The sequence below is a fragment of the Hyla sarda genome, chromosome 13 (assembly GCF_029499605.1).
Source record: "Hyla sarda isolate aHylSar1 chromosome 13, aHylSar1.hap1, whole genome shotgun sequence".
Lineage (NCBI taxonomy): Eukaryota > Metazoa > Chordata > Amphibia > Anura > Hylidae > Hyla > Hyla sarda.
In genome coordinates, this window is record NC_079201.1 from 2539501 (window position 1) to 2567409 (window position 27909).

General features: G+C 45.9%; 2 protein-coding genes across 2 annotated transcripts; both read right to left on the reverse strand.

Annotated features, from left to right (window-relative positions):
• Nucleotides 1-9245: 9245 nt before the first annotated feature.
• On the reverse strand, nucleotides 9246-11792 carry LOC130297247 (tripartite motif-containing protein 14-like). Its single transcript, XM_056549494.1, has one exon. The coding sequence runs from the start codon at nucleotides 11424-11426 to the stop codon at nucleotides 10254-10256; it is 1173 nt and encodes a 390-aa protein (XP_056405469.1). The 5' UTR covers nucleotides 11427-11792; the 3' UTR covers nucleotides 9246-10253.
• Nucleotides 11793-14661: 2869 nt separating this feature from the next.
• Nucleotides 14662-19120, reverse strand: LOC130297243 (E3 ubiquitin-protein ligase RNF135-like). The gene is made up of 2 exons (XM_056549488.1): nucleotides 18459-19120; nucleotides 14662-16840 (listed from the first exon to the last, which is right to left on the reverse strand). Exons 1-2 carry the CDS (start codon nucleotides 18912-18914, stop codon nucleotides 15749-15751), a joined length of 1548 nt encoding a protein of 515 aa, XP_056405463.1. The 5' UTR covers nucleotides 18915-19120; the 3' UTR covers nucleotides 14662-15748.
• Nucleotides 19121-27909: the final 8789 nt, after the last annotated feature.

Genomic DNA, 27909 nt, shown 5'->3' on the forward strand with positions numbered 1-27909 from the left:
TGAGCCATCTGTAAAGTTATATACTAATATCCGGTGTGCTGATGGTACTACACATTCTATCTACAGGAATAAAACTACTGTAATACTGCTCCTATATACAAGACTATAACTACTATAATACTGCTCCTATATACAAGAATATAACTACTATAATACTGCTCCTATATACAAGAATATAACTACTATAATACTGCCCCCTATATACAAGAATATAACTACTATAATACTGCTCCTATATACAAGAATATAACTACTATAATACTGCTCCTATATACAAGAATATAACTACTATAATACAGCTCCTATATACAAGAATATAACTACTATAATACTGCTCCTATATACAAGAATATAACTACTATAATACTGTCTCCTATATACAAGAATATAACTACTATAATACTGCTCCTATATACAAGAATATAACTACTATAATACTGCTCCTATATACAAGACTATAACTACTATAATACTGCTCCTATATACAAGAATATAACTACTATAATACTGCTCCTATATACAAGAATATAACTACTATAATACTGCCCCCTATATACAAGAATATAACTACTATAATACTGCTCCTATATACTAGAATATAACTACTATAATACTGCTCCTATATACAAGAATATAACTACTATAATACTGTCTCCTATATACAAGAATATAACTACTATAATACTGCTCCTATATACAAGAATATAACTACTATAATACTGCTCCTATATACAAGACTATAACTACTATAATACTGCTCCTATATACAAGAATATAACTACTATAATACTGCCCCTATAGACAAGAATATAACTACTATAATACTGCTCCTATATACAAGAATATAACTACTATAATACTGCCTCCTATATACAAGAATATAACTACTATAATACTGCTCCTATATACAAGAATATAACTACTATAATACTGCTCCTATATACAAGAATAAAACTACTATAATACTGCCTGCTATATACAAGAATATAACTACTATAATACTGCTCCTATATACAAGAATATAACTACTATAATACTGCCTCCTATATACAAGAATATAACTACTATAATACTGCTCCTATATACAGGAATATAACTACTATTATACTGCTCCTATATACAAGAATATAACTACTATAATACTGCTCCTATATACAAGAATATAACTACTATAATACTGCCCCCTATATACAAGAATATAACTACTATAATACTGCTCCTATATACAAGAATATAACTACTATAATACTGCTCCTATATACAGGAATATAACTACTATAATACTGCTCCTATACACAAGAATATAACTACTATAATACTGCCCCCTATATACAAGAATATAACTACTATAATACTGCCTCCTATTTACAAGAATATAACTACTATAATACTGCTCCTATATACAAGAATATAACTACTATAATACTGCTCCTATATACAAGAATATAACTACTATAATACTGCTCCTATATACAAGAATATAACTACTATAATACTGCCCCCCTATATACAAGAATATAGCTACTATAATAATGCTCCTATATACAAGAATATATCTACTATAATACTGCTCCTATATACAAGAATATAACTACTATAATACTGCCTCCTATATACAAGAATATAACTACTATAATACTGCTCCTATATACAAGAATATAACTACTATAATACTGCTCCTATATACAAGAATGAAACTACTATAATACTGCTCCTATATACAAGAATATATCAGACCCCACTATGTACATGTCCGGGGCCTATAGCAGACCCCACTATGTGTATGTCCTGGGCCTATAGCAGACCCCACTATGTGCATGTCCTGGGCCTATAGCGGACCCCACTATGTACATGTCCTGGGCCTATAGCAGACCCCACTATGTACATGTCCTGTGCCTATAGCAGACCCCACTATGTGTATGTCCTGGGCCCATAGCGGACCCCACTATATGTATGTCCTGGGCCTATAGCAGACCCCATTATGTTTATGTCCTGGGCCTATAGCAGACCCCACTATGTACATGTCCTGGGCCTATAGAAGATCCCACTATGTGTATGTCCTGGGCCTATAGCAGACCCCACTATGTGTATGTCCTGGGCCTATAGCGGACCCCACTATGTACATGTCCTGGGCCTATAGCAGACCCCACTATGTACATGTACTGGGCCTATAGCAGACCCCCCTATGTGTATGTCCTGGGCCTATAGCAAACCCCACTATGTACATGTCCTGGGCCTATAGCAGACCCCACTATGTACATGTCCTGGGCCTATAGCAGACCCCACTATGTGTATGTCCTGGGCCTATAGCAGACCCCACTATGTGTATGTCCTGGGCCTATAGCAGACCCCACTATGTACATGTCCTGGGCCTATAGCAGACCCCTCTATGTGTATGTCCTGGGCCTATAGCAGACCCCACTATGTACATGTCCTAGGCCTATAGCAAACCCCACTATGTACATGTCCTGGGCCTATAGCGGACCCCACTATGCGTATGTCCTGGGCCTATAGCAGATCCCACTATGCGTATGTCCTGGGCCTATAGCAGACCCCACTATGTACATGTCCTGGGCCTATAGCAGACCCTACTATGTACATGTCCTGGGCCTATAGCAGACCCCACTATGCGTATGTCCTGGGCCTATAGCAGATCCCACTATGCGTATGCCCTGGGCCTATAGCAGACCCCACTATGTGTATGTCCTGGGCCCATAGCAGACCCCACTATGTGTATGTCCTGAGCCTATAGCAGACCCCACTATGTGTATGTCCTGGGCCTATAGCAAACCCCACTATGTACATGTCCTGGGCCTATAGCAGACCCCACTATGCGTATGTCCTGGGCCTATAGCAGATCCCACTATGCGTATGCCCTGGGCCTGTAGCAGACCCCACTATGTGTATGTCCTGGGCCCATAGCAGACCCCACTATGTGTATGTCCTGAGCCTATAGCAGACCCCACTATGTGTATGTCCTGGGCCTATAGCAGACCCCACTATGCGTATGTCCTGGGCCTATAGCAGATCCCACTATGCGTATGCCCTGGGCCTATAGCAGACCCCACTATGTGTATGTCCTGGGCCCATAGCAGACCCCACTATGTGTATGTCCTGAGCCTATAGCAGACCCCACTATGTGTATGTCCTGGGCCTATAGCAGACCCCACTATGTGTATGTTCTGGGCCTATAGCAGACCCCACTATGTACATGTCCTGGGCCTATAGCAGACCCCACTATGTGTATGTCCTGGGCCTATAGCAGACCCCACTATGTGTATGTCCTGGGCCTATAGCGGACCCCACTATGTACATGTCCTGGGCCTATAGCAGACCCCACTATGTGTATGTCCTGGGCCTATAGCAGACCCCACTATGTGTATGTCCTGGGCCTATAGCGGACCCCACTATGTACATGTCCTGGGCATATAGCAGACCCCACTATGTGTATGTCCTGGGCCTATAGCAGACCCCACTATGTGCATGTCCTGGGCCTATAGCGGACCCCACTATGTACATGTCCTGGGCCTATAGCAGACCCCACTATGTACATGTCCTGTGCCTATAGCAGACCCCACTATGTGTATGTCCTGGGCCCATAGCGGACCCCACTATATGTATGTCCTGGGCCTATAGCAGACCCCATTATGTTTATGTCCTGGGCCTATAGCAGACCCCACTATGTTTATGTCCTGTGCCTATAGCAGACCCCACTATGTACATGTCCTGGGCCTATAGAAGATCCCACTATGTGTATGTCCTGGGCCTATAGCAGACCCCACTATGTGTATGTCCTGGGCCTATAGCGGACCCCACTATGTACATGTCCTGGGCCTATAGCAGACCCCACTATGTACATGTACTGGGCCTATAGCAGACCCCCCTATGTGTATGTCCTGGGCCTATAGCAAACCCCACTATGTACATGTCCTGGGCCTATAGCAGACCCCACTATGTACATGTCCTGGGCCTATAGCAGACCCCACTATGTGTATGTCCTGGGCCTATAGCAGACCCCACTATGTGTATGTCCTGGGCCTATAGCAGACCCCACTATGTACATGTCCTGGGCCTATAGCAGACCCCTCTATGTGTATGTCCTGGGCCTATAGCAGACCCCACTATGTACATGTCCTAGGCCTATAGCAAACCCCACTATGTACATGTCCTGGGCCTATAGCGGACCCCACTATGCGTATGTCCTGGGCCTATAGCAGATCCCACTATGCGTATGTCCTGGGCCTATAGCAGACCCCACTATGTACATGTCCTGGGCCTATAGCAGACCCTACTATGTACATGTCCTGGGCCTATAGCAGACCCCACTATGCGTATGTCCTGGGCCTATAGCAGATCCCACTATGCGTATGCCCTGGGCCTATAGCAGACCCCACTATGTGTATGTCCTGGGCCCATAGCAGACCCCACTATGTGTATGTCCTGAGCCTATAGCAGACCCCACTATGTGTATGTCCTGGGCCTATAGCAAACCCCACTATGTACATGTCCTGGGCCTATAGCAGACCCCACTATGCGTATGTCCTGGGCCTATAGCAGATCCCACTATGCGTATGCCCTGGGCCTGTAGCAGACCCCACTATGTGTATGTCCTGGGCCCATAGCAGACCCCACTATGTGTATGTCCTGAGCCTATAGCAGACCCCACTATGTGTATGTCCTGGGCCTATAGCAGACCCCACTATGCGTATGTCCTGGGCCTATAGCAGATCCCACTATGCGTATGCCCTGGGCCTATAGCAGACCCCACTATGTGTATGTCCTGGGCCCATAGCAGACCCCACTATGTGTATGTCCTGAGCCTATAGCAGACCCCACTATGTGTATGTCCTGGGCCTATAGCAGACCCCACTATGTGTATGTTCTGGGCCTATAGCAGACCCCACTATGTGTATGTCCTGGGCCTATAGCAGACCCCACTATGTGTATGTCCTGGGCCTATAGCGGACCCCACTATGTACATGTCCTGGGCCTATAGCAGACCCCACTATGTGTATGTCCTGGGCCTATAGCAGACCCCACTATGTGTATGTCCTGGGCCTATAGCGGACCCCACTATGTACATGTCCTGGGCCTATAGCAGACCCCACTATGTGTATGTCCTGGGCCTATAGCAGACCCCACTATGTGCATGTCCTGGGCCTATAGCGGACCCCACTATGTACATGTCCTGGGCCTATAGCAGACCCCACTATGTACATGTCCTGTGCCTATAGCAGACCCCACTATGTGTATGTCCTGGGCCCATAGCGGACCCCACTATATGTATGTCCTGGGCCTATAGCAGACCCCATTATGTTTATGTCCTGGGCCTATAGCAGACCCCACTATGTTTATGTCCTGTGCCTATAGCAGACCCCACTATGTACATGTCCTGGGCCTATAGAAGATCCCACTATGTGTATATCCTGGGCCTATAGCAGACCCCACTATGTGTATGTCCTGGGCCTATAGCGGACCCCACTATGTACATGTCCTGGGCCTATAGCAGACCCCACTATGTACATGTACTGGGCCTATAGCAGACCCCCCTATGTGTATGTCCTGGGCCTATAGCAAACCCCACTATGTACATGTCCTGGGCCTATAGCAGACCCCACTATGTACATGTCCTGGGCCTATAGCAGACCCCACTATGTGTATGTCCTGGGCCTATAGCAGACCCCACTATGTGTATGTCCTGGGCCCATAGCGGACCCCACTATGTGTATGTCCTGGGCCTATAGCAGACCCCACTATGTGTATGTCCTGGGCCTATAGCAGACCCCACTATGTGTATGTCCTGGGCCTATAGCAGACCCCACTATGTACATGTCCTGGGCCTATAGCAGACCCCACTATGTGTATGCCCTGGGCCTATAGCAGACCCCACTATGTACATGTCCTGGGCCTATAGCAGACCCCACTATGTGTATGTCCTGGGCCTATAGCAGACCCCACTATGTGTATGTCCTGGGCCTATAGCAGACCCCACTATGTGTATGTCCTGGGCCTATAGCGGACCCCACTATGTACATGTCCTGGGCATATAGCAGACCCCACTATGTGTATGTCCTGGGCCTATAGCAGACCCCACTATGTGTATGTCCTGGGCCTATAGCAGACCCCACTATGTACATGTCCTGGGCCTATAGCAGACCCCACTATGTACATGTCCTGGGCCTATAGCAGAGCCCACTATGTACATGTCCTGGGCCTATAGCAGACCCCACTATGTACATGTCCTGGACCTATAGCAGACCCCACTATGTGTATCTATTGGAACTATAGCAGACCCCACTATGTACATGTCCTACGCCTATAGCAGACCCCACTATGTGTATGTCCTGGGCCTATAGCAGACCCCACTATGTACATGTCCTGGGCCTATAGAAGATCCCACTATGTACATGTCCTGGGCCTATAGCAGACCCCACTATGTACATGTCCTGTGCCTATAGCAGACCACACTATGTGTATGTACTGGGCCTATAGCGGACCCCACTATGTTTATGTCCTGGGCTTATAGCGGACCCCATTATCTGCAATTGGTTTTAACAATTGTTGACACTTATAATGTTTTGTCTAATATGTATGTTTCGTTATGGAGACTGGGTTAGTTTGGTGCCACCCCATGGTCTTGCTAACCCTATATTATGGTGCCCCCTGTGACTTCCATGCACTAGGGAACGGGACCCCCCCCCCCCCCCTCAGCCAGACTCACCCTCCCTTATTCCTCAGCTGCTTCTAGTAGCTCACTTTTGGACCATATTGGACACTTAAGAATGGTGAGACCCCAAAAACCTACCTCTGGTACCTGTGTCTCTGAGCTGTGGGCCCTCATGTGTGAATTGGTGCAACATGGATGACTATGAATACGGTAAAATGGAGAAATAAATACTGTTGACTGGTTTCATATGATTTACACGTAATACCAGAAGGAGCCTGTGAACACAAGTGGAGCTGTTTTGGGAAAAGATGCTAAACTTTTTTCCAGCCATTGGATGCATCCACTATCGTGGTCATGGCCACTCTTTTAGTACAGGTTGGCCGGCTTTAGAGATGGGTGGAGGTAATGGCAGCTGGAGCCCCACCAGTCACATACAGTGGTCCTAAGTAGGTTCTGCCATCATATGGTGCACAAGACATAACTGCAATACCCATACATCTATCCAGCTAAACTGCAGTCCACCAGATGTTGCAAAACGTCAACTCCCAGCATGCCCGGACAGCCAACGGCTGTCCGGGCATGCTGGGAGTTAAAGTTTTGCAAAAGGGAATCCATGATTTACCTTTCATGATCAGTGTGGGTCCTCTGGAGGAGGCAGACAGATGGCCTCAAGTGGAGAAGATTGTAGACCTAAGAACCCAAGACCTAAGGACGGCCTCTGAACGGGGAAATGGCGTCACGCTGGGAGACAAGGATCAGTCCTAGTAAGTGAGTGTACGACCAAAGTCCTGGGCAGGCAAAAACAACAACAAGAACAGAGTGCCTCCTTACCTCAAAATGACCTAGCAGGGTGCATGGAAATAGGGGTTCCTAAACCGGACATCCCCTATAAGAACTGATCAGAGACATCTAACCAACCAGTTGTGGCCCCTGGTGTTTTTGGTTATTCTTTGCCCGTCCAGATGCCTCCACCCTTTTCAGCCAGACTGGATGTATTGTAATATATTATGATGTAATACGCTGATGCTTTATGGCAGTAATAAAATAAAATGGCTGTGATGGATGGTTCCTCGTTGGAGATCACTGTGTGTCCTGGACTGATGAGTCATGGGGGGGTAGTCGTGGCTGCGGAGACTCGGCGCCTGTGATAATCTGCATCCTAATGATTAGGCCATTTTGTAGAGGTGCGGTGAATATTTTCTTTGTATACCTTATGTTACTACTGCCTCATCCATTTTAATATGTCACTTCCCATCATAGGGCATTAGAATCTCTTTGGCATATCCCAAAATGAATAAAGACTGTACACTAGACCCCCTAAACACAGACCACAGGATGAGAGCAGACCACAGACCAAACCTCTCATTTAGACTCCAAACTCTAACCCCTGTTTACAGATCATAATAGAAGAGACTTCCATTTTCACAGACAAGACCCCCATGTTTACACGCTACAAACAAGACCGCCATGATTACAGCCTCCGGCCCAGGCCCAAACCAGACCCCTATGTTTACAGACCTCAGAAAAGACTCCCATGTTTACAGACCACAGAACAGACCTCCATGTTTACAGATCACAGACAAGACCCCCATGTTTACAGACCGCACCTCCCTGTTTACAGACCACAGACCTTCATGTTCTCAGACCACAGACACCCCCATGTTTACAGACCACAGACCTGACCCCCATATTTACAGACCGAAAACAAGGCCCCAATGTTTACAGACCACTGACCTGACACCCATGTTTACAGACCACAAACCAGACCTCATGTTTCCAGACCAGACTCCATGCTTACAGATCACAGACCAGACTGCCATGATCACAGACCGAAGACACGACCCCATGTTTACAGACCACAGACAAGATTGCCAGGTTTACAGCTCACATACCAAACTGTTTACAGACCAGGCCCTATGTTTACAGTTCACATACCAGACTATTTACAGACCACTGACCAGACTGTTTACAGCCCACATACCAGACTGTTCTGTTTACAGACCCTGCAGGATTTCATCAAGCGATCCCTGGGTTTTGGCCTCAATGCTTTTTTTATTTTATTTATCCTGCATGGGGAACAGTCATGGTGAACTAATGCCAGAATTACAATTGTTCGCATTAAACCAGCAGAGGGCACCTGGGAGCAAAGAGGAAACTGATGAAAGTGTGACTGCAGATTTGGTTGTGACTGGAGAACATGATGTGATATAGGAGAGATGAGACACATTATACCGCACAGATCTGCTATATGTCATTATAATAAAGGTTTATTACAGTGATATGGAGGTCATCAATACAGCACTGGATGTAACTCCTCACAGACAGAGAATCTACAGTATATAAATGTATATGTGTAAATATAGACATATATATATGTATGTGTAAATATAAATGTATATATGTATGTGTAAATATAAATGTATATATGTATGTGTAAATATAAATGTATATATATGTAAGTGTAAATATAAATGTATGTATATAACTATAAATGTATATATGTAAGTATAAACATAAATGTATATATGTAAGTGTAAACATAAAAGTATATATATATAAGTGTAACTATAAATGTATATATATATATATATATATATATATATAACTATAAATGTATCTATATATGTATATTAATGTATATAAATGTACATTAAGATACTAGTACACTTTGTGTTACAATTCATCACCATTTTTGTGAATAGAAACTTCCCTGTCTACATCCAGAGTCTCAGGGTTTGTTACAATGTTTCCAGTCTAGACAATTCTCTGTGAGCTAAACAGCCTGGATTCCAGACAGATATATTTACCTGCACTGACACATTGTAACAAACTACAAGGACACAGAAAGATCTGTGCTGCTGATGTGTTTAGCTCACAGAAGATAGTCTAGATCAGTGCTTTCCAACCTGCTTTAGTTGCCTGTCTGGGCATGATGGTAATTATAGATTTTCAACAGCTGGAGGCACCCTAATCGGGAAACACTGGTCTAGACTGATCACCTCTATCCTCTGGATAGAGGTTAAGTGTGTCAAATAACAGGGGGTCCGACAGCGGGGTGTATTCGCACAGACAATATCCTGCACATATTTAATTTCCGGATTTGATGCTGCAGATTTGATGCTGTGTTCAGTCATTTAGTTTCCAGTGAAATCTGCAGCTTTAAATCCTGCACATCAAATATGTGCAGGATCCTGAGGGTGTAAAGAGACCCTTAAAGGAGTACTCCACTGCCCCAGCACACGACTCCCACAGCTCGCACCCAGCGTTCGGAACAAAATGTTCCGAATGCTGAAGCAGTGGATTACCCCTTTAAAGGAGAGACCCCAGCATTAGAAGGACAGTTCTTTGAAGTTAATGGAGCCAAGCTGCAAAAAGACTATTGCAGAGCAACATTGTATAAGAAAAAAAGGATCTAAAGCAAAAAAAAATAAAAAATAAAAGAAAACAGCATAAAACAAATGATAAATCCTCCCCCATGAGTCTGACACATGCCTCTACAAGGGGAGGCCAAAAAATATATTGTAAGGGCTGCATCTTTAGCAGTTATGATCTGGTACCATCATAGCAGTCCACAACATGGAAGGATTCAGAACCATTCAGCGCCTCCATGACAGATGCAGAGTCTGTCGGTTCTCAGCGACATCCATGTCTCCCCTCTATTTGAGTCCAACCAGAGTCTAAAGACACCAAAAAGGGGCTCGGTGAAGATGGTGTTGAAGGTGTACAGGTGTCGGATGGGATTACACAGCTCATAGAAGGACAGGTGACCTGCCTCATAGTCCAGATACACCCCGAAGCGCTGACAGGTGAAGCGGTCAGGGATCTTGGTCACCTTACAGGCATGCATGGCAGAGTACTGGTTGTTCCATTTGCACAAGCCCCAGGATTTGTCATTGCAGCCGATGTAGGAGCGGAAGCCTTTCCTGGCGATACTGCCATAAGACACCCCAAATCTCCAGTTTCCAATTTTACTTGTTTCAACAGTCCAGAAATGTCTTCCCGTTGAGAAGCTGGTGCTGCTTAACACCTGGTGGTCTCGGAACCTTCCTGGGGTCTTTGGCTTTGACTTTTGGGTCTTCGACCAAACAAATGACTTGTTATCGGGTAGGAGCAGGAGGTTATTTCCCATGGTGTTCTCATCTAATAAGATGTTGGACTCTTCGTCCATGAAGAGTGTACTATGGGCAGTGACCACCAGCTCAGCCAGACCAGTGTGCAGAATCTGGGAGATCAAACCTTCATCCATATCGCGAGCAGCTTTACGACAGTCCGCTGTTGTCTCTTGGGGGTTGCCATCAACACCACCAACTTCTGGTTCCATTCTCTCGAGGACTGTAATTGGATCGGTCATGGCACATAGCTCCATAATGGGCGCCATCTTCCTGGACAATTCCTTCTTCTTGGCTTCCATCTCTTGGATCTCAGCTTGATATGAGCCTGAAGCTTCTTCCACCTGTCGGGAGATCTCACTCAGGACTCTCTTTTCTATAGTGTCCATGTGTTTCTTCAGAATCTCGAACACCATACTGACCTTCCTTGAAAGACCCTGTTTAGATTGAAAATACTGACTTTCTTTATTCAGGCTTTGGATATTGTCTTCAGTTTCTGCTTTGGATGTTGATAGTTCCTTCAGAACATTGCTCAGCAGTTCCTTCTTCACAGAATCTTCTTCTAGTGACTTCACTAGTTGTCCTCTGTGGACAATGCAATGATTGCAGAGATAAGCAGCGCCCTCCACACAGTGACAATCCAGCAACATCTTGTGGATTAAGCTTTCTCAGGTGGGGTTGGATGAGACGTGAGCTCTTTGGTTGTCTTAATATCTAGATGCCACTCAGCGGTTGGATACAGGAGACTGTATACAGTGAGGTTGTGTCCCAAGACGGCTGTATCCTGGTCAGTCCTGCATGCTGATGTGTTTTTCTCTGCTGTGAAATAAACCTCGTAAAGTTCGCTGCTTGGGATGATGATGTTTTTTTCTCTATATATGGGCTGATCTGACTGAATCTCATAAACGAGAAGTCACATGGTCTTTAGGTCACATGAAGATTGGAAAGAAGTGGAGAGGAGGAGGTTGTTCTAGGGGAGGGAAATGGGGGGCAAATGGGAGAGTGATCTGTGAGGGAGGAGGGGACACAGGGGAGAGTGATCTGTGAGGGAGGAGGAGACACAGGGGAGAGTGATCTGTGAGGGAGGAGGAGACACAGGGGAGAGTGATCTGTGAGGGAGGAGGAGACACAGGGGAGAGTGATCTGTGAGGGAGGAGGGGACACAGGGGAGAGTGATCTGTGAGGGAGGAGGAGACACAGGGGAGAGTGATCTGTGAGGGAAGAGGGGACACAGGGGAGAGTGATCTGTGAGGGAGGAGGGGACACAGGGGAGAGTGATCTGTGAGGGAGGAGGAGACACAGGGGAGAGTGATCTGTGAGGGAAGAGGGGACACAGGGGAGAGGGATCTGCGAAGGAGGAGGGGACACAGGGGAGAGGGATGTGTGAGGGAGGAGGAGACACAGAGTAGAGTGATCTGTGAGGGAAAGGGAACACAGGGGAGAGTGATCTGTGAGGGAAAGGGAACACAGGGGAGAGTGATCTGTGAGGGAGGAGGGGACACAGGGGAGAGTGATCTGTGAGGGAGGAGGGGACACAGGGGAGAGTGATCTGTGAGGGAGGAGGGGACACAGGGGAGAGTGATCTGTGAGGGAGGAGGGGACACAGGGGAGAGTGATCAGTGAGGGAGGAGGGGACACAGGGGAGAGTGATCTGTGAGGGAGGAGGGGACACAGGGGAAAGTGATCTGTGAGGGAGGAGGGGACACAGGGGAGAATGATCTGTGAGGGAGGAGAGGACACAGGGGAGAGTGATCTGTGAGGGAGGAGAGGACACAGGGGAGAGTGATCTGTGAGGGAGGAGGGGACACAGGGGAGAGTGATTGTGAGGGAGGAGGAGACACAGGGGAGAGTGATCTGTGAGGGAGGAGGAGACACAGGGGAGAGTAATCAGTGAGGGAGGAGGGGACACAGGGGAGAGTAATCTGTGAGGGAGGAGGGGACACAGGGGAGAGTGATCAGTGAGGGAGGAGGGGACACAGGGGAGAGTGATCTGTGAAGGAGGAGGGGACACAGGGGAGAGTGATCTGTGAGGGAGGAAGAGACACAAGGGAGAGTGATCTGTGAGGGAGGAGGGGACACAGGGGAGTGATCAGTGAGGGAGGAGGGGACACAGGGGAGAGTGATCTGTGAAGGAGGAGGGGACACAGGGGAGAGTGATCTGTGAGGGAGGAAGAGACACAAGGGAGAGTGATCTGTGAGGGAGGAGGGGACACAGGGGAGTGATCAGTGAGGGAGGAGGGGACACAGGGGAGAGTGATCTGTGAAGGAGGAGGGGACACAGGGGAGAGTGATCTGTGAGGGAGGAAGAGACACAAGGGAGAGTGATCTGTGAGGGAGGAGGGGACACAGGGGAGTGATCTGTGAGGGAGGAGGGGACACAGGGGAGAGTGATCAGTGAGGGAGGAGGGGACACAGGGGAGAGTGATCTGTGAGGGAGGAAGAGACACAAGGGAGAGTGATCTGTGAGGGAGGAGGAGACACAGGGGAGAGTGATCTGTGAGGGAGGAGGAGACACAGGGGAGAGTGGTCTGTGAAGGAGGAGGGGACACAGGGGAGAGTGAGGGAGGAGGGGACACAGGGGAGAGTGATCTGTGAGGGAGGAGGGGACACAGGGGAGAGTGATCAGTGAGGGAGGAGGGGACACAGGGGAGAGTGATCAGTGAGGGAGGAGGGGACACGGGAGAGTGGTCTGTGAAGGAGGAGGGGACACAGGGGAGAGCGATCAGTGAGGGAGGAGGGGACACAGGGGAGAGTGATCAGTGAGGGAGGAGGGGACACAGGGGAGAGTGATCAGTGAGGGAGGAGGGGACACAGGGGAGAGAGATCAGTGAGGGAGGAGGGGACACAGGGGAGAGCGATCAGTGAGGGAGGAGGGGACACAGGGGAGAGCGATCAGTGAGGGAGGAGGGGACACAGGGGAGAGCGATCAGTGAGGGAGGAGGGGACACAGGGGAGAGCGATCAGTGAGGGAGGAGGGGACACAGGGGAGAGTGGTCTGTGAAGGAGGAGGAGACACAGGGGAGAGTGATCAGTGAGGGAGGAGGGGACATAGGGGAGAGTGATCAGTGAGGGAGGAGGGGACATAGGGGAGAGTGATCTGTGAGGGAGGAGGAGACACAGGGGAGAGTGGTCTGTGAAGGAGGAGGGGACACAGGGGAGAGTGATCAGTGAGGGAGGAGGGGACACAGGGGAGAGTGATCAGTGAGGGAGGAGGGGACATAGGGGAGAGTGATCTGTGAGGGAGGAGGAGACACAGGGGAGAGTGGTCTGTGAAGGAGGAGGGGACACAGGGGAGAGTGGTCTGTGCTCTGTCTGTGACACGATGCTGTGAAGATGATGGGGGTATTTTGCACTGTTGCAGTAGGTGTTCTCTATTAAGTCAGTCCAATAGGTGTCACTTAACTATTTGTGTTTTTTCACTTATTTTTCCTACCTTATTTTATTGCTGATTTACAATACAATAAATGATATATACATCTTAAAGATGCCGTCTATTTTGTTTATCCTCTTTGCCTTCTAAGACCCTTATCACTTTTACTTTTCCACCCACAGAGCCCACTCAAATATGTTTGTTTTTTTTTGTGGATGTTAGAATTTTAATTTTTGGAGAATAGAAAAAGTGCAGAATAACATCTCTATTACCTCCATGTGCCGCTTTGTCCTGTTTTATGCACAGGACCCACACCTAGAAGTGCTGTAGTGCTAGTGTGGTCTATGGGGGGGGGGGGGATTTATCAATACCTTTGTATAGGAAGAGGGGTGCAGTTGCCCATATCAACCAATTAGATTGCTTCTTTCCTTTTTTAAAAGGCCTGTCAAAAATTAAAGAAGCAATCTGGTTTCTATGGACAACTTCACCCCTCTTCCTATACACAGGTATTGATAAATCTCCCGCTATGACCTTTCTAAGCATTTCATGTGGCCAAAGACAATATGACATAAGTCACATGGTCTGCCGGGGGTGAAGCCTCTCTCCACACTATTGTCCACCAAAGGAAGGAAACCATGGGCTCAGCTGAAGGTGACCTTGACTGCGGGAGACCATGGTTCTGGACCAGACACATAAAAGGTCATCTGTGTTGGCTAGAAGTGCCTTGGGGGTTGACCATGAGCCGGTGGGCTTGGTTTACCCAGTGGTATTTGGGCCAACGGCCATGGAACATGGTGTTGTGACTGATGGGGCTCCCTTCACTGTGTGTCCATGATAAGTAATGGTAATAAAAGGTGACTACAAGTGACTGTCGGGCCACACTACATTGTGCTGGTTGTTGTCACCACATACCCCCCACCACCTGGAATGGTAGGTCTGTCCCGGTATAGACAGTGGAATGTGTCGGGAGGGTCTGACTTGGGAGTTGCTGTGGACGGGGTAACAAGCCAAGTTATGTTCCAATGTTTATCATCCATATTTATTTGATTTTATAGTTTTGACCAATAACAGATTTTTACATACAAGACACAAACAACCAACAACGCCGATCACCAGATAGAAACTATGTATAAAATAGGTGTCTACGGGATATACACAGGTCACGGGTCCCCCATTTTAAAGTATTGGTGGCCACATGTGTGCACTACTGCTTAATTCACTGTCAATGGGGCTTGTGGATATAGAGGGGTACATTTCAGACCCAGATACATTCATCATATGTCCTGCTGTTTGTACCCCTGGTCTTTGAAGACCCCAGCAATCCCCCTGGCTGTCTGTGCTGCATCGATGGGTGACTTGCCCAGAGACCCAGCTGGCCAGCAGGCATGAAGACAACATGTTTGGGCGCTCAAGCGGAACTTTTGCACCCAAGAGTCTTCAGCTAAGTCCGTGGGCACAGGGCATCTGCCGGGAAAAGCCAGCCCTGGCTTCATTATTCCATATAGGTCTATAAATGGATTGGGTTCAAGTTACAGCGGCCATTAAGAGATGGAGCTTCACCATCCTGGATGTATCTTCCATTAGTGATCACAAGTTGGTCCTCTAGCTTTTGATTTTGACCCAGGTAGCATTATCTTTACTATGTAGCCAGAATGAAGCATGAAGGGGCTCCATGAAGGTGGTGGTGAAGGTGTGCAGGTGCCTGATGTGATCACCCAGCTGGTAAAAGGACAAGTGCCCGGCCTCATAATCCAGATACACCCCGAATCTCTGACAGTATAAATGATTGGACAGATGGACAGTGTTCCTCTCATCCACTGCTATACATTGGTTATTATTCCTGCACAAAGCCCAGGAGGCCCCCCAGACACCATCTTTACAGGGATAGCTCACACCCAGCCTCCAGTTGCCCCATTTGCTGGTGTCCACCTGCCAGTAATGTTGACCGGATGAAAAACTCTGAGTACTAAAAACTTCATTTTTCTTAGATCTCTCTGGGCAGGGTGGTCGTTCTTGATGTATATAAGTCAACGTTGCAGTCTTCAAGTCTTTTGATATACGTAGATTATTAGCAGCAGTCTTTACATCTAACAAGAGGTCTACAGGGTCCAGCAGAAACAGACAGGGGTTAACATGGATCATCACATCAGATACCTGGTCATGTATGGTCTTCCTGATCAGGTCCTCATCCAGGTCTCCTGGATCTTCACCCTTCTCACCACGCAGGTCTTTGTCATGCTCTTGACTCCAATGGACACTCTTTTCATATTTTGGGTCCTGTAAGACTGCTATGGGATCAGTCGTCTTACACAGCTCCTCAATTTGACCCATTTTCCTGGACAGATGGTTCTTCTTTATCTCCAGCTGTTGGATCAGATCTAAGATGACATCTGACACCAGTTGTTCCCTCGCAGAGATCTGTTTCAGGACTCCTATCTCCAGGTCCTCCAGTTGTCTTCTGAGGTCTATGAACAGTGCTGTGACTCCATCTTTTATCTTCACCGCCTTTTCCGCCTCTTTTCTTAAGCGTTCATGTAAATTCTGGATTTTTTTCTCGGCCTCCCTCTTGTTAGAGGTCAAGGTCTCCAGATTCTTCATCAGCTTCTTCTTCTTCACCTCAGAGGCCTCTTCCAGGGACTGAACCTGGTGCCCATTGTGGTGCCCATCAACCCGACAGTAAACACAGATACAGACCTGGAGAGTTAACAATGAACAGTTCAGCTGCAGCTCCTCAGGTTAGTGTTATACTTATATATATTGATATATACCATCACCCATCACCCCTAGGGAGCAAATAAGACTAAATAGAACCAACAATCTCCGTTCTCTAGGTTCTCATTATGAGGCCCCACTATATTTTGTTGTGTTCTGCTACATTCAATGACACCTAATGGAGAGGTCCCAAATTTATATAAAAGTGCATTAAAGTATAATATTGAGTGCAAACTGATAGCAGTAAAAATAATACAATAGTAAAATATCATACATTACTTATTATACAGGCATCATTTATGATGAAATAGTAACTACAGATGGCGGCATGGGTCTCCCTGATGGAATGATTCTGACCAGACCAGGCCGCCATCTTTGTTACAATAAAAGCTTCCATCTCTCCATGTGGCGTGAATCTGGCAGTCCACAGCACAATCGAGTAAGTCATCCACCTCAGGGGGGACAATGAAATTTAGCACCGACATTTAATATAATACAGGCCTAAGTGTAAGGGAAATATGGGCAGCCTATTCCTTCACTAGAGATCAGCGGTGACATCACTGAGAATACAGCCTATCCATCACTAGAGATCAGCGGTGACATCACTGAGAATACAGCCTATCCATCACTAGAGATCAGCGGTGACATCACTGAGAATACAGCCTATCCATTCACTAGAGATCAGCAGGGACATCACTGAGAATACATCCTATCCATTCACTAGAGATCAGCGGTGACATCACTGAGAAAACAGCCTATCCATCACTAGAGATCAGCGGTGACATCACTGAGAATACAGCCTATCCATCACTAGAGATCAGCGGTGACATCACTGAGAATACAGCCTATTCCTTCACTAGAGATCAGCGGTGACATCACTGAGAATACAGTCTATTCCTTCACTAGAGATCAGCGGTGACATCACTGAGAATACAGCCTATCCATCACTAGAGATCAGCGGTGACATCACTGAGAATACATCCTATCCATCACTAGAGATCAGCGGTGACATCACTGAGAATACAGCCTATCCATTCACTAGAGATCAGCGGTGACATCACTGAGAATACAGCCTATCCATTCACTAGAAATCAGCGGTGACATCACTGAGAATACAGCCTATCCATCACTAGAGATCCGCGGTGACATCACTGAGAATACAGCCTATCCATTCACTAGAGATCAGCAGTGACATCCCTGAGAATACAGCCTATCCATCACTAGAGATCAGCGGTGACATCACTGAGAATACAGCCTATCCATCACTAGAGATCAGCCGTGACATCACTGAGAATACAGCCTATCCATCACTAGAGATCAGCGGTGACATCACTGAGAAAACAGCCTATCCATCACTAGAGATCAGTGGTGACATCTCTGAGAATACAGCCTATCCATCACTAGAGATCAGCGGTGACATCACTGAGAATACATCCTATCCATCACTAGAGATCAGCGGTGACATCACTGAGAATACAGCCTATCCATTCACTAGAGATCAGCGGTGACATCACTGAGAATACAGTCTACAGGAGCGGCCCATCAGGTATTTTAGCCCTGGGAGTCTGGAGGACATTGGTTCTTCTTTCCAGATACACACCTCATCTTTTAAGCAGAAATACTCCAGGATCTTGTTGTGGGCCGAGCATTTCCGGTCCTCCAGGGAGGTGTTGGGGTTAATGAAGACGTGTTCTGGTGATTTGTTGTGGACCTCCAGGTGTCTCCCACATAGAGAAGCTTCACACAACACACAGGACTTCACAGCAGGTACCGGGTGGTGCAGACAGTAGGTGCACGTGACCCCGACCTCTCCTTGGGGAGGCTGGAAATGCTCGGCTAGACCTCTCAGAGTAACGTTCCTGTACCCTGATGGCCGCTGCCTGAACCTCTGCCTGCACTCGGGGCAGGTGTAGGCCCCTTTGCTCCTCTGTGAATCCAGCACACGATCAATACAGTCTCGGCAGAAGTTGTGCCCACATCTCAGGGTGACCGGGTCGGTGTAGATGTTCAGGCAGATGGAGCAGCTCAGTTCGTCCCTCAGGTCAGCGGACGCCATTGTGGACTGTGCAACGAAACCGAAACTTTTCTATTTACCACAATGTGCATCCTGTTTGCACAGGAATTCGAGTTGTGGGTGGAGATGTATTAACTCCTTACAGACCAGATGAAGGCTTCTCAGCAATAGGTGTGATGTTTGTCCATGTCTGGAGGTGATAATCCACCACATTGGTCAGACAGAAGCAAATCTCATACTGCCAGACCTAGTAGTGTTTGTCCCATCACCTCCTCCGAAAAGTATCAAACAAGTGTGGACTACGTGTTTCGGAGGGGCTCCCTCCTTCCTCAGGTCCAGGTTCCTGTAACCTTGACCTCAGGAAGGAGGCAACCTGGACCTGTGGAGGGAGGGAGCCCCTCCGAAATACGTAGTTCACACTTGTTTGTTACTTTTCATGACTATTATTAAAAAGTACTACTACTTTACACCTGACTCCTGTGTCACCATGCTGGTGTATCACTACAGTGCCGCAGTCGGATTTTCACTGGAAGGAAAGGAAATCCCTGCCGGGCCTTCCACCTCCTACATCTGTACTCCTGTCTCTAAAATTAGCATTGTGCAGAAATGTGTGTAAAATATGAAAACAGGGAAAAGAACAATGAAGTGGGATCACTAGAAGAACAATGAAGTAGGATCACTAGAAGAACAATGAAGAAGTAGGATCACTAGAAGAACAATGAAGAAGTAGGATCACTAGAAGAACAATGAAGTGGGATCACTAGAAGAACAATGAAGTGGGATCGCTAGAAGAACAATGAAGTGGGATCACTAGAAGAACAATGAAGTAGGATCACTAGAAGAACAATGAAGTGGGATCACTAGAAGAACAATGAAGAAGTAGGATCACTAGAAGGACAATAAAGAAGTAGGATCACTAGAAGGACAATAAAGAAGTAGGATCACTAGAAGGACAATAAAGAAGTTGGATCACTAGAAGAACAATGAAGTAGGATCTCTAGAAGAACAATGAAGTAGGATCACTAGAAGGACAATAAAGAAGTAGGATCACTAGAAGAACAATGAAGAAGTAGGATCACTAGAAGAACAATGAAGAAGTAGGATCTCTAGAAGAACAATGAAGTAGGATCACTAGAAGGACAATGAAGTAGGATCACTAGAAGAACAATGATTAAGTAGGATCACTAGAAAGACCATGAAGAAGTAGGATCTCTAGAAGAACAATGAATAAGTAGGATCACTAGAAGAACAATGAAGAAGTAGGATCTCTAGAAGAACAATGAAGAAGTAGGATCTCTAGAAGAACAATGAAGAAGTAGGATCACTAGAAGAACAATGAAGAAGTTGGATCACTAGAAGAACAATGAAGAAGTTGGATCACTAGAAGAACAATGAAGAAGTAGGATCTCTAGAAGAACAATGAAGAAGTAGGATCTCTAGAAGAACAATGAAGAAGTAGGATCACTAGAAGAACAATGAAGAAGTAGGATTACTAGAAGAACAATGAATAAGTAGGATCACTAGAAGAACAATGAAGAAGTAGGATCTCTAGAAGAACAATGAAGTAGGATCAACAGAAGAACAATGAATAAGTAGGATCACTAGAACAATGAAGTAGGATCACTAGAAGAACAATGAAGTAGGATCAACAGAAGAACAATGAATAAGTAGGATCACTAGAACAATGAAGTAGGATCACTAGAAGAACAATGAAGAAGTAGAATCATTAGAAGGACAAGGAAATAGGATCACTAGAAGGACAATGAAGAAGTAGGATCACTAGAAGGACAATGAAGAAGTAGGATCACTAGAAGGACAATGAAGAAGTAGGATCACTAGAAGGACAATGAAGAAGTAGGATCACTAGAAGGACAATGAAGTAGGATCACTAGAAGAACAATGAAGTAGGATCACTAGAAGGACAATGAAGTAGGATCACTAGAAGGACAATGAAGTAGGATCACTAGAAGAACAATGAAGTAGGATCACTAGAAGGACAATGAAGTAGGATCACTAGAAGGACAATGAACCTCTTAAAGTGATATACGTCCATCTTAATGGTCCAGTTAGATTCCTAGTATAATACAGGAAAACATGTGAGGCGATAGAACTTGTTTCCCTTCATATATCACTAAGTATTGATTATCAAGGTTCTTGTGCAAACCCCTAGGTTTCATGTTGTATCCGATACAATATAGACAACCTTTCCTCTTCAGCCGGCTCCACAACTCACCGGCCTCTAGACACCAGAAGTATCGTTCTGAGGAGAAACCTCTGGGAGATAGAACCTGTCCTTAAAGGGGTACTCCGGTGGAAAAAAAAAATGTTTTAATCAACTGGTGCCAGAAAGTTAAACATATTTGTAAATGACTTCTATTAAAAAATCTTTACCCTTCCAGTACTTTTTAGCAGCTGTATGCTACATAGGAAATTATTTTCTTTTTTGTCTTGTCCACAGTGCTCTATGCTGACACCTGATGCCCGTATTAGGAACTGTCCGGAGCAGGAGAAAATCCCCATTGCAAACCTATGCTACTCTGGATAGTTCCTGATACAGGCATCATGTGTCAGCAGAGAGCACAAAAAAGAAATTCAAAAAGAAAATAATTTCCTCTGTAGCATACAGCTTCTAATAAGTACTGGAAGGGTAAAGATTTTTTAATAGAGGTAATTTACAAATCTGGAATAAATTTCAACCACACCTCAAGAATACCACCCTGCCGGGTACACAATGACAAAATACTGGAAACAGATAGTTTGAAAAAATATAGAGATTTATTAAAATACAATTAAAATGAATTTATTTTATATACAATTAAATAATTATCAAAGAGCAACTACCAACTATAAAATGTGTATCAGCAAATGCCAATGGTCCGGAATGGACTGTTAATCCGGCAATTGAAGTAAATAGAAGAAAAGTCAGTCTTTGAACTCGTATGGGTATGTCCTGGGTCCCGGTCCTGTGATATAACGCGGGGTCACACGGTGACCCCGCATCATATCGCGGCAGGCCCGGCCTCATAGTGAAGCCGGGACCAGCCTCTAATAGCGCGCGGCACTGATCGCTGTGCTGCGCGCTATTAATCCTTTAGCATCATATCGCGGCAGGCCCGGCCTCATAGTGAAGCCGGGACCCGCCTCTAAAAGCGCGCGGCACTGATCGCTGTGCTGCGCGCTATTAATCCTTTAGCATCATATCGCGGTGGGCCCGGCGTCATAGTGAAGCAGGGACCTGCCTCTAATAGCGCGCGGCACTGATTGCTGTGCCAAAACTAAAGTGAAAGTTGCCGGTTAGCTCAGGGAGCTGTTCAGGATCGCCGCAGTATAATCGCGGCATCCCGAACAGCTGTAGCACAGGAGGAGGTCTTCTTACCTTCTCCTGCGCTGTCCGATAGCCGAATGAATGCTTCAAGCCCAAGATCCAGGCTTGAGCATTCAATTGCGGAAAACACTGATTGATCCATTCCTATGGAGATGGATAAATCAGTGTAAAAGATCAGTTAATGCAATGTTATAGCCCCCCCCTATAGGAGCTATAATATGGCATAACAAAAGTGTAAAAAAATCATTAACCCTTTCAATTATCCCCTCCCCTAATAAAAGTTTGAATCACCCGGCATTTCCAAGAATAAAAAAAACACAGTGTAAATAAAAATAAACATATGTGGTATCGCCGCGAGCGGAAATGTCCGAATTATAAAAATATACCGCTTTTTAAACCGCACGTTCAATGGCGTACGCGCTGTTCAGACTGGATAATAACCTAGACGCGTTTCAGGGTGCTAAAACCGACCCCTTCCTCAGTAGGCAAGGAAGGGGTCGGTTTTAGCGCCCTGAAACGCGTCTAGGTTATTATCCAGTCTGAACAGAGCGATATCCATATGCACTACCATTACTGAAGCCGGCATAGAACAACGGAACATAACTACCTATTGCACCTACTGCATTAACAAACCAGTTCCGCTTACTGAGCACACAGCGAGCTCGCTGCCTCCACCACCGGCATCCAGCCGCAAACAATTGAGCGAGGATCAGATACCTAAACGGGTGTTTGCCGACACCACGGACCGCTCGCGGAAGAGTCTCCTGCCGGAGTTCTCTATTTCTACAGGCTTACAAAGATAGCCTGCTCTTTCACCACTAGTAACATCGCAGCCACTGCAGGACAATCTTTGGCCCGTCGCAGTACGGGACCAGCTGCTACGGTGAGAACAAACTATACATTTGTCTGTAGACTTCGGGCAGCTATTTACTTCAATTGCCGGATTAACAGTCCATTCCGGACCATTGGCATTTGCTGATACACATTTTTTAGTTGGTAGTTGCTCTTTGATAATTATTTTAATCCTGCCATTAGGTCCCAATGGCAGTAAAACTCACTATTTGATTCAACATTGCTCTGATGTTAACAGGTCTTTACCATTCATTTTAATTGTATTTTAATAAAGCTCTATATTTTTTCAAACTATCTGTTTCCAGTATTTTGCCATTGTGTACCCGGCAGGGTGGTATTCTCGAGGTTTTGTTGAAATTTATTCCAAATTTAAAATGATTTTGGATCGGTGGGGATTAACCTCGAATAATTGGTTGTGAGCTGCACACATATACTCTTTTGTTCTAATTTACAAATCTGTTTAACTTTCTGGCACCAGTTGATTTAAAAAAAAAAAAAAAAAATAATGTTTTCCACCGGAGTACCCCTTTAACGACACAGGACGTATATTTACGTTGTGCGCCGGCTCCCGCGATATGAAGCTGGGTCGAGCTGCGACCCCGCATCACATCGTGTCTGTCCCGGCGCTCATCAATGGCCGGGACCCGCGGCTAATACCACACATCGCCGATCGCGGCAATGTGTGGTATTAACCCTTTAGAAGCGGCGGTCAAAGCTGACCGCCGCTTCTAAAGCGAAAGTGAAAGTATCCCGGCTAGTCAGTCGGGCTGTTCGGGACCGCCGCGGTGAAATCGCGGCGTCCCGAACAGCTTACAGCACACCGGGAGGGCCCCTACTTGCCTCCTCAGTGTCCGATCGGCGAATGACTGCTCCGTGCCTGAGATCCAGACAGGAGGAGTCAAGCGCCGATAACACTGATCACAGGCGTGTTAATACACGCCAGTGATCAGTATATGAGATCAGTGTGTGCAGTGTTATAGGTCCCTATGGGAGCTATAACACTGCAAAAAAAAAAGGAAAAAAAAAGTGTTAATAAAGGTCATTTAACCCCTTCCCTAATAAAAGTTTGAATCACCCCCCTTTTCCCATAAAAAAAAATATAACAGTGTAAATAAAATAAAAAATAAACATATGTGGTATCGCCGTGTGTGTAAATGTCCAAACTATAAAAATATATAATTCATTAAACCGCACGGTCAATGGCGTACGCGCAAAAAAATTCCAAAGTCCAAAAAAGCGTATTTTGGTCACTTTTTATACCATTAAAAAATGAATAAAATGTGATCAAAAAGTCCGATCAAAACAAACATTATACCGTTAAAAACTTCAGATCACGGCGCAAAAAATGAGTCCTCATACCGCCCTGTACATGGAAAAATTTTCCTGCATGTATGATTTTTTCCAGAAGTACGACAAAATCAAATCTACATAAGTAGGGGATCATTTTAACCGTATGGACCTACAGAATAATAAGGTGTCATTTTTACCGAAATATGCACTGCGTAGAAACGGAAGCCCCCAAAAGTTACAAAATGACGTTTTTTCTTCGATTTTGTTGTACAAGGATTTTTTTTTTCAGTTTCGCCGTGAATTTTTGGGTAAAATGACTAATGTCACTGCAAAGTAGAATTGGTGACACAAAAAATAAGCCATAGTATGGATTTTTAGGTGGAAAATTGAGAGGGTTATGATTTTTAAAAGGTAAGGAGGAAAAAACTAAAGTGCAAAAATGGAAAAACCCTGAGTCCTTAAGGGGTTAAACCTCTCTGGTCTATTGGGACGTTTATGGTTCATGTCTAACCCAGAGACAGAAATGATGACATCATTGGCAGCAACAGATCTGTAGATATGTGCAGTGATCCCTCAACTTACAATGGCCTCAACATACACTGCTCAAAAAAAAATAAAGGGAACACTTAACCAACACAATGTAACTCCAAGTCACTGACACTTGTGTGAAATCCCACTGTCCACTCAGGAAGAACACTGATTGACAATCAATTTCACATGGAACAGACAACAGGTGGAAATTATAGGCAATTAGCAAGACACGCCAAATAAAGGAGTGGCTCTGCAGGTGTTGACCACAGACCACTTCTCAGTTCCTATGCTTCCTGGCTGATGTTTTGGTCACTTTTGAACGCTGGCGGTGCTTTCACTCTAGTGGTAGTGCAGCTCATCCAGGATCAGGGGCGGACTGACAACACTCGGGGGCCCCAGGACCAAAAGAAGGCAAGGGCCCCCTTCAAGGCTCCGCAGCTCGTCAATTGTCTGCCACACCCCTATTCCACCCAAATCCCACACACAATAAACTAAAATGTATTTATGTAAGAAACACTTTAACGTAGGTAAATTTCCATGACCAATAATACCAGTATACAAGGAGTAAATGTATACCACCACACAATAACTGTATAATACCGCCATACTGTACTGAATAAAACCACTATGCACTGACCAGTATACTATAAAGGATCTGTATACTACATAAGTGATTATATACAGGACCATATGGCGGTAGATAACAGCTGTACAGAGATCTGTATACAATATAAGTGATTATATACAGGACCATATGGCGGTAGATACCAGCTGTACAGAGACATGTATACAATAGAAGTGATTATATACAGGAGCATATGGCGGTAGATACCAGCTGTACAGAGATCTGTTTACAATATAAGTGATTATATACAGGACCATATGGCGGTAGATACCAGCTGTACAGAGACATGTATACAATAGAAGTGATTATATACAGGACCATATGGCGGTAGATACCAGCTGTACAGAGATCTGTATACAATATAAGTGATTATATACAGGACCATATGGCGGTAGATACCAGCTGTACAGAGACATGTATACAATAGAAGTGATTATATACAGGACCATATGGCGGTAGATACCAGCTGTACAGAGACATGTATACAATAGAAGTGATTATATACAGGACCATATGGCGGTAGATACCAGCTGTACAGAGATCTGTATACAATATAAGTGATTATATACAGGACCATATGGCGGTAGATACCAGCTGTACAGAGACATGTATACAATAGAAGTGATTATATACAGGACCATATGGCGGTAGATACCAGCTGTACAGAGATCTGTATACAATATAAGTGATTATATACAGGACCATATGGCGGTAGATACCAGCTGTACACAGGATGTGTATATTATATAAGTGATAACAGTTACACTTTGGGACTCACAATTACGTCTCTTTTGATCAGCAGCGTCCTCTTTCATTTTCTTCTCCGTCCGGATCAGACCGCCATGTCGATCTCTTAACATCTGCAGGACAAACGTGTCCAACTCTACATTTTTCCAGTGCCCTCCCCTCCTCTACAAAATCTGCCCATCTATAGGCCCACAAACTGTAATATTGCCCTCCTTAGTGTCCTGCACAGTAAAAAGTCAGCTAGGTAAGTAGCCAAGTAAATAGGTATCTAAGTAGGTAGATCAGGAAGAAAGATATGTAGGTAGGTGACTAGCCAGGTAGGGGGCTAGCTAGGTAGTTAGGCAGCTATGTATGAAGGCCAGGTATGTACACAGTTAGGTAGCCAGGTAAGTAGTTAGACATCCAGGTATAAAGTTAGGTAGCCCCCCCTTCCCTGTAGGTATAGACAGCAGAGTTAACCCCCCTCCCCTGTAGGTATAGGAACAGAGTTAACCCCCCTTTCCCCATAGGTATAGGCATCAGTTAATCCCCCCCCTGTTCCCCATAGGTATAAGCATCAGTTAACACCCCCCCATAGGTATAGGTGCAGTTAACCCCCCCCATTCCCCAAAAGGTATATGCATCAGTTAACCCCCCCCCCCCCATAGGTATAGGCAGCAGTTAATCCCCTCCCCCCTTTCCCCATAAATATAAGTAATCAGTAAACACCCTCCATAGATATAGGCAGCAGTTAACCCCCCCAATAGGTGTAGGCAGCAGCTAATCCTCCCCCCCCCCCCCATAGGTGTAGGCAGCAGTTAAGCTCCCCCCCCCCCCCTTGGAAGGTTAAAAAAAACAAAAACAAGATGCTCACCTGATATTCCACACAGCGATCTCCTCAGCAGAAGGGGCCCGCGTCTTCTCCCCTCCACACTGTGTGGGGGCGGAGGTCACATCAGCTCTGTGTAAGCTGTAGCTGGGGCTCACACAGAGGAGACGCGTTCTGCTATATGTGCGTGTACCGCACATACAGGAGAAGGCAGTGCTGTCTGCTGGGGATCCGGGATGAGTGTCCCGGTCCTCAGTAGCAGCAGCGGGCCCTTTACCTGGCCGGGCACTCGGAAAATGTCCGATCGGACATGTCGGTCAGTCCTTCCCTGTCCAGGATGGCACATCCATGCAAGCTGTGGCAAGAAAGTTTGCTGTGTCTGTCAGCGTAGTGTCCAGAGCATGGAGGTGCTACCAGGAGACAGGCAAGTACATCAGGAGACGTGGAGAAGGCCGTAGGATGCCAACAACCCAGCAGCAGGACCGCTACCTCCACCTTTGTGCAAGGAGGAGCAGGAGGAGCACTGTCAGAGCCCTGCAAAATGACCTCCAGCAGGCCACAAATGTGCATGTGTCCACTCAAACGGTCAGAAACAGACTCCATGAGGGTGGTATGAGGACCTGACGTCCACAAGTGGGGGGTTGTGCTTACAGCCCAACACCGTGCAGGACATTTGGCATTTACCAGAGAACACCAAGATTGGCAAATTCGCCACTAGAACCCTGTGCTCTTCACAGATGAAAGCAGGTTCACACTGAGCACATGTGACAGACATGACAGTCTAGAGACGCCGTGCAGAACGTTCTGCTGCCTACAACATCCACCAGTATGACCGGTTTGGCGGTGGGTCAGTAATGGT

Coding starts and splice junctions, on each gene's coding strand:
- LOC130297247 (XM_056549494.1), bottom strand. CDS start 11,426: ATGTTGCTGGATTGTCACTGTGTGGAGGGCGCTGCTTATCTCTGCAAT.
- LOC130297243 (XM_056549488.1), bottom strand. CDS start 18,914: ATGGCGTCCGCTGACCTGAGGGACGAACTGAGCTGCTCCATCTGCCTG. Junction 16,841..18,458: donor ATTTCTGCTTAAAAGATGAG/GTGTGTATCTGG, acceptor TTAACTCTCCAG/GTCTGTATCTGTGTTTACTG.